Source organism: Thunnus thynnus, chromosome 16 (assembly GCF_963924715.1).
Source record: "Thunnus thynnus chromosome 16, fThuThy2.1, whole genome shotgun sequence".
Classification (NCBI taxonomy): domain Eukaryota; kingdom Metazoa; phylum Chordata; class Actinopteri; order Scombriformes; family Scombridae; genus Thunnus; species Thunnus thynnus.
Window position 1 is genome coordinate 20,916,932 of NC_089532.1, and position 8,163 is coordinate 20,925,094.

General features: G+C 40.3%; 1 protein-coding gene across 1 annotated transcript; it reads left to right on the top strand.

The window, feature by feature from the left end:
* The first annotated feature begins 4,838 nt into the window (after positions 1–4,838).
* foxa2 (forkhead box A2) lies at positions 4,839–7,790 on the top strand. The gene is made up of 2 exons (XM_067614876.1): positions 4,839–5,189; positions 6,180–7,790. The coding sequence occupies exons 1-2, from the start codon at positions 5,118–5,120 to the stop codon at positions 7,350–7,352; spliced, it is 1,245 nt and encodes a 414-aa protein (XP_067470977.1). The 5' UTR covers positions 4,839–5,117; the 3' UTR covers positions 7,353–7,790.
* Positions 7,791–8,163: the final 373 nt, after the last annotated feature.

The window sequence follows — 8,163 nt, forward strand, 5'->3', positions numbered from 1 at the left end:
ATACAGTCAACATAAAACATATCGAATGGCATTCCTCCCCACATTCCTCTCAATATCAAAAGGTGCGTATTTGTGGATATCCTTAGTCCGTTTACGCCTGTGTTTGCGCCCTGACCCACTGGGGCCAGTGCAATAACTTTGGACTCCCTCCCACTGCATCTCGTTGCAATGACCACTCTCAGTTTTTATTTAGCTGGCTTGTGTGCCTTCCCAGTCCAGCCGCTTTTCAGATTCATTTCCAGGTAAACACAGTGTGGCCAGCCACAAACCTGCGGCCAACAGGCGTTGTCACAGCTGTGGCAGATAATGGCAAGTCCAAACTCCAGCCTGGCTCTGGAATGTTTACTGTCACCACAGGCAAGTTGGCAGCAAACATTTTTTTTCTCCAGCACTTTCTAAGAGGAAGACTCTCTCGTTATTAATTTTATTTTGATGAATTACATGCTTAACCCTTTGCCCTGTGCTGCTTTGTTGGACACTCAGAAGGATACAAAGACACAAAAAAAGGACATTCTTAAGTGAATCTTTAAATTTCAGTTGGAAAAAAAAATCCTCACTTTGAAAGTTGAAACTTGAAGTTAACACAATCCTGCCAACAACTCCTGGGTGTTTGAAGGAATGTTCGAAAAGGTCCGCCTTCCTCTCACAGAGCAGGGAGCACCCTGTTTCCATCCCCCTTGCCCTGCACCTAAGAAATCCTCCCAGACACCCAACAGCATCTCAGAAAACCAGGCCTTGTGGTGTTGTTTTAAGCCTTTGCACATGCAGGTGTTGCACTTTCACTGCTTTTACTGACTCATTAAACTTTCAGCACTTTGTGTTTGCCCTTGCAATAACCAGTAAAGGAATGACACCTGAATGTGTGAAATGTAACACTGATCATCATGGAAGCTAATTGATCAACAAAGTGGCAGATCTAGCCTGAGATGAGCAGAGGTGTAGGGCACACCACCGTTGAGAGTATGTCAACTTGCACAATGTGCTTCTTCCTTTTTTGAGAGCAAGACAATGCAATTCTGTTCTCGTTTTGAGTGTATGCCATGGATTATATGAAGAGGAACCAGAAAACAGAATGATCCACAATAAATGCAATAGCAGTTTGCATCGTAGCGACTCCAATAATGACTGTGATGCATTTAGAATCACATCCAGTCGATGTGCTGTAATGAACTATTAGGTGTGAGACTCTGGGGTTTTAGCCTTTTATATTGTCTCACTTGCCAATAAGCCAGTCAAATTTAACATTATTGAGCAGAAGGGCTGAACAGAGGCAAAAAAATGTCTATGACCAGTAGTTTACACGGTTGGTTGCTATAGCAATGCAGCAAATTCTTCACCTGTAGCTAAAACTTTCCACATACATAATAACAAGGGCTTCACATAACTTTAAGTTCACAAATCTTTCTCCACATATCACATGTTTATTAAAAATGAAAGTCTTAAAAAGAGAAAGCCTTATAATTCTTGTCTTTTCATCACACATTAATTGATGGGTCAGAAAATTGTGTTGCTGTTCACCTCCATTTGCATTCATTTCAAAATCCTGCATTTTTGCAACATTAGCAGAAATCATCTCACATCCAAACATAAAGAGTCATTGATGAATCATTTCCACCATCATTGTTACAAGGTTAAGAACATTTGCTTGCTGCAAGCTTTTTAGCAATGGAGGTAAATGAATTGTACAATTTCTTGGCATGTTGTAGTTGCAAATACGGATGAAGGAAATTTTAAATAGTTAGAATTAAAGTAAGAGTTGTTATACAAGCTCTTGATGATCTACCCTTGTGATATCTTTAACATGATCACATCATCCCCACTAACATTTTGTTTGTTGTTATGCACAAACCTTATAAAAAAGGGCTTTGTATATATAAAAAAAAAATCTTTATGAGTGATGCTTGATATTTCCTGCAATGACAAGCCAAACAGGAAACACTGAAGAGCCAAGTTACTGTTATTTAGAGTATGAGACACAGGCTAGACTTTGTCAAACTGACACCCAATGATCTCCCATTACAGCTGGTGTCTGACACTAACTGGCAGAAGACAGTTGAGAGTCAAATAAAAGGATTTATCTCCAACATGACAGCACAGCATTCAACAATTTTGTTATACCCCACGTGAAAAGGTAGATATAATAAAGGGATACTCTGTATATGAGCAGAGAATTACACCAAATGTGAAAAAACAAAAATATACAATCGATAGAGCAACTGCATGTGGCACTTTTTGTTTTTTGACTAAATCCCAAATGTGACCTTCACCCATGTGAGGGGACTTGGGCAGGTTGATGATTAACCATGGAATTAGCAACATGTCTCATTCAGGAACATAATGTCATACAGGTCAAGGACCATTTGAAAATACTGAGGATTTGGTTTCTGTAACTTTGGAATAACCACACACGTACGCCTTCCATTTCAAGCCATCAATTAGCTTATACTTTACTAACAGCCAAGAACAAAATAAGGAAATATCTACCAGGAGATTTTAGGTCAGTTCAGTGTCATAAATTTTCTGACATTGCCAAACATCACACAGGCTTGTGTAACACACATAAATGTTGACAATTTAGGCTTATTTTTGTATGAAACAGAATAAGTGTGAAACTGAGATGTTTCATATTTTAAATTATGAACATATATTGCATTATTCATGAATGTATGAGATATTTTACATGAAGACCTACAAATACAACTGTATTTTCAACACTTTGACATATCTGCCCATAAAAATACGTAATTGTTGGATGATTATTTGTTTCCAACTTTTTATCATTATGAATATATTTCCTTTTTAATAACGATAATATATGTATTTATAATAATAATAAAAAAAAACTTGTACTGACGGACTCAAGCCGAGAAAGCTCTCCGCCGGTGCAATCCCCAATCCTCAAACACACAGAGCTTTTTCTCATGATCTCATTTCCAAGTTAAGCAGACTGTGTTAGTCCCTCGTCAACAAGACAGGTTTACTCGCCTTTACTAATGGGGCTCTATACTGATAGTTATGCTCTTGCGTAAATATGCAGTCAAATAGATGTACAACCACTGACACGTGGCTGGCACCGGACTGTAGCCTCACCTTGATGTTTGTGTCATACAAATACTGTACAAGCTGCGAGAATTAAGGGCCTCAACACCGCGGGGCCCGGCCCGGCTGATAGCCTGCAGAGACGGTGGATAAAGATATTTAAGTAAACTTTCATCATTTATAAAGCGTCATTAAAAAAACATATGAGCAAAAATGAATCTACCTACTATCACGCACACTCTGAACTGCCATTATTAGGATGAATATGCACTGTATATTCAATTCAGCAGATAAAAACGGAGGGGAGATTAGTCTGGGAGTTGATTGCTTCCACTGCATCCCTGTTTACTCTGGCTTGAATTATTCTCAGATCCATTTAGTGCCAAAAAACACTGAGAAAATGTACACAAATTCCATCGATTTAAAATTCTTCACACACGCTTTATTTGAAAGAATCAGGTTGTCCTGTGTGCCACAAACAGAGCCAGTTGGAGACAATAACCGAGAGAGGGCGCTCTGAAGCTATGCACTAACACTAATTAAAGCATTTAGAAACAGTAATTCAGTAGACTGGGTCCAGACATCTCTTATTCTGGGCAAAAAAGCTCATATTCACAGAATGGAAGGCGACCACCCCAACACCAACCAGTGTGTGCTTCTCTTATCTGGGTGTTGTAGCAGCCCATGAGGGTCTCTCTTTTAGACCAGGTGGAGAAATATTATGCTAAGTGGGCGAATTACAGCTCCTTCATTATAGGACCCTGGGGCCTCTGTATATGTGTTAAGACATCGGCTCAAATCCCTAAGAACCATCTAGACCTGTGACTCTCTATGTGCTGTGTTTAACTATTTAGTTGTTTATTTTCTCTTCATTTGAATTCTCTTTTTGCGTGTGTTAGTCTCAGTGTTAGTCTACTGTTCAGACATATAATTGTGTGACCTTGTTTCTATGCCATGTGTCCTGTTTCTCAGTTCATACATTACATAAAAAAACAGTAATTCAGTCATGTAGGTAAATATAAGAGGATAAAATGTCGCTTTGTGCTAATATTGGTGACATTGGCTCTGTAGATGCCAACAGCTCTTAATTAGAACATAGTTGAATAACAGCTGGGGAGAAGTGGGGATATTCTTAACTGGATTTTGGATTCACTGTAATATAACCCGTTTTAAACCATTTGAATGGACCACAGCAGTCTATGGCCCTCATCAAGCCTTAAGATCATAATTATCTGCAAGTTAAAGCTGCAGGCGTTTAAAAATACAATATTACAACTGAGTATCTCATTCACAGCTGAATATACCTCCTGGTTTAAGCCTGACTGACTTTATACAGCAACAGAACACTGATAATATGACACTATTATTAATTAATGGTTTCTTTTAACTAAATGTAGGCTATTCCTTAAAACGCATTCTACTACGTCTCTCTTTAGGAATATATTTAATTCTTAAACGTTTTCAAGCTCTTTAACAGTGTTGTTGGTGTAAAATTATTAACAGTTATATATAGGCTTAGGATATAAATTCATTGAACGCAGCATAATAAAAAATGATTTTAGCTCAGTTGAAGTGGAATAAGCACGTTGGAGGATGTGCGTAATGAAAAGCACACCAAGGAAGAGCGCCAAACATTCCTCTTTTTTTTTCTTAGCTCTTTTTTTTTGACTCAGACGAAATACAATAAGATTAGTTTATAATGAAGCTTTTCATATGAAACTGTTCTTTTCAGTCAGCGCAGGTGTACAATTGGGGTGGGGGTGGGGGGGAAGCTTGAGGAGTCTCACGCCTAGGTGCGAGGAGATTATTCAAATAGGGCCCAAGGCGTAGAAGTAGGGATTGGAGGCTTGCCTAGCGCACAGAGCTATATCACAGCGTTAACAGGCAGCACGGAGCGTCATTTGAACTCCAGTCACTGACAGACGCATTTCACGGCTGGCTCCATAAGACACACATGCGCCAGTCTTTGACGAAGGGACACACCGACGACCCAAATACACTCAGTGGTCCCCAGTCACCTGCTATTAGAGAGACTTTTGGCTTTTCCTCTGCTGGGAGACGCTTTGTGAAAGTCCTCCATGATGCTTGGAGCAGTTAAAATGGAAGGACACGAACACACCGACTGGAGCACCTACTACGGAGAGCCCGAGGTGGGTACCTTAAATATATATTTTTTCCCGTCTAAAGCCGATCCCATTTTATACAACTCAATATTAGCCCTGAGATAATATTAACTTTGTGATCAAATATTGACTTGAGGCGCCTCCAAATCCTCCCCCATCTCCACGCAGCGCACTATCCTAACAAAGTTGCTTGACATGTAGGGGGGGAAACTTTTCACTCGGATTATAATTCATAAGTCTATACGTATCTTTACTAAATCAGATGATTTTTTTTTGTCATGTTTCCACTCAACAAACATTTGAGCTGTTTGATTTTGGGGAGATTGATTTAAATATTTGTGATGCAGTCGCGTTTTTTTTGTGTGTGCGAGCACAGTTCTATATTAGGTGTCAACATTTTTCAGCGACATTGTACATTTTTAGTGAATTATCGGCATCATTTACTTGCCATAGCCTAACAGTGGCATTACATACATGCTTCAATACATGCAGCTGTATTTAAAAAAAAAAAAAATTGAAACAATTTCTCGCGAGGGCAAACGCCGATACTGTAACAGTTACTGTAATGTATTTATGTCATTCACTGAAGCCCGCATGGCTTACAAGACACTACAAAACATAACAAACAAGAGCTATAACATAATGAGAGCGAAAGAACGAATACAGCTCTATATATATGTCAATCAATGTCAAACCAAATATAAACGCAATCCTGCTCCTTAAACATTACAGCTATAGAACTTAAGACATATCTGAGACACAGCTTCTGCCTTTAACATATCAAACATGCTCATACGCATTTAACACAAACTGAGCTAGGTTTATAAAACCATGTGGACATTTACGAGCCAGTGCGCATTAAAATAATGCTTAATTTATTTTGAATTAATGCTATCATTCTGCTTTTATTTGGATTAAAGAAAAACTAAGACGTGTGTTTAGCAATTACAGTTGTATTTATTCCTGTAATGTTTGTGCCAGATGAAACTGATGAGTGTCTCTTTCCCTCTCTGACAGTGCTACACCTCGGTTGGCAACATGAACACGGGCCTGGGAATGAACTCTATGAATACCTACATGAGCATGTCCGGCATGAGCACCACTGCCAACATGACGGCCAACTCCATGAACATGTCATACGTCAACACGGGCATGAGCCCCTCCATGACCGGCATGTCACCGGGCACCGGAGCCATGAACGGAATGGGCGCAGGCATGACGGCCATGAGCGCAGCCCTGAGCCCCAGTATGAGTCCAATGACCGCGCAGCCCGCGTCTATGAACGCCCTGACATCCTACACCAACATGAACGCCATGAGCCCCATATACGGACAGTCTAACATCAACAGGTCCAGAGACCCTAAGACCTACCGCAGGAGCTACACACACGCCAAACCCCCGTATTCCTACATTTCCCTCATCACCATGGCCATCCAGCAGTCTCCCAGTAAGATGCTGACTCTGGCCGAGATCTACCAGTGGATAATGGACCTCTTCCCTTTTTACCGACAAAACCAGCAGCGCTGGCAGAACTCCATTCGCCACTCTTTGTCGTTCAATGACTGTTTCCTCAAAGTGCCGAGGTCCCCGGATAAACCCGGGAAAGGCTCCTTTTGGACTCTCCACCCGGACTCCGGGAACATGTTTGAGAACGGCTGCTACCTGAGGAGGCAGAAGCGCTTCAAGTGCGACAAGAAGACCATGAAGGATCCCGGCCGTAAAGGGGGAGACGGCGGCTCCTCCAACAGCAGCTCAGAGAGCTGCAACGGCAACGAGTCGCCGCACTCCAACTCCTCTTCCAGCGAACACAAAAGGTCCCTGTCGGACATGAAGACGAGCCAGGCCCTGAGCCCGGAGCACGCGGCCGCTTCCCCGGTGTCTCAGGGGCAGCACCTCATGTCTCAGCATCACTCGGTCCTTGCGCACGAAGCGCACCTGAAGCCGGAGCACCACTACTCCTTCAACCACCCCTTCTCCATCAATAACCTCATGTCTTCGGAGCAGCAGCATCACAAAATGGACCTAAAGACTTACGAGCAGGTGATGCATTACTCCGGCTATGGCTCCCCCATGGCCGGGGCTCTTTCCATGGGCCCCATGGCTGGGAAAGCCGGTCTGGATTCTTCATCCATACCTGACACAACTTACTATCAAGGCGTCTATTCCAGGCCAATCATGAATTCCTCATAAACTTTTAACCCTTCCATCCGAAATGGACTTTGTTCCCCTTCAATTTGTACATTTGTAAAAACAAAAAAATATAGACTTTGTGTACAATATGTATTTCAAATATTTTTGACGTTTCCCACCGTTTTAGTTGTCGAGTTTGTTAGTAGCCTAATTATTTTGAGAGGATGTTGATAATTATAATTAAAAGTAATGATAATGTGACGAGATCTGTTGAAGTCGGCTTCAGGAATGGACCCCAAAGACAACAACAACAACAACAACAACAACTTGCTGTAAAATAGCCTACATCTGCGTAACTGGATTCCGAAATGAATTTAAATGCCTCGCAGGATTTCTTCAATCATTTGTGTAATTCCTATTTATGGCTTGTATATGTGTATTCTTGTAGTGACAAGAGCAGAATCTATATTAAAGTGTTATTGGTTTTGTTTCTGAAAATGATGTGTTGACCATTATTATTATTATTATTATTATTATTATTATTATTATTATTATTATTATTATAGTAGTAGTAGTAGTAGTAATAAAGCTCCATTATTAAACGGTGTTTACAGCTATAGTTTTCCTATTGAGGGAGGACTAAATACATCAGTTCAAATTAAAGCAACTATAACTGTAGGCGGAAATATTTCACATAAAGATTACATTACATAATACATAATTTACTTTAACTTACATTAAAAACAAAATTTAAAAACAAATATTTGTTAAGTAGAAGATCTGACAGGAGGTAATAGGCTTTTTATTTTTCACATAAATCAAGGTTTGGCTTCTTATGACACATAAAAACACAAACGAATTCCATATTAGT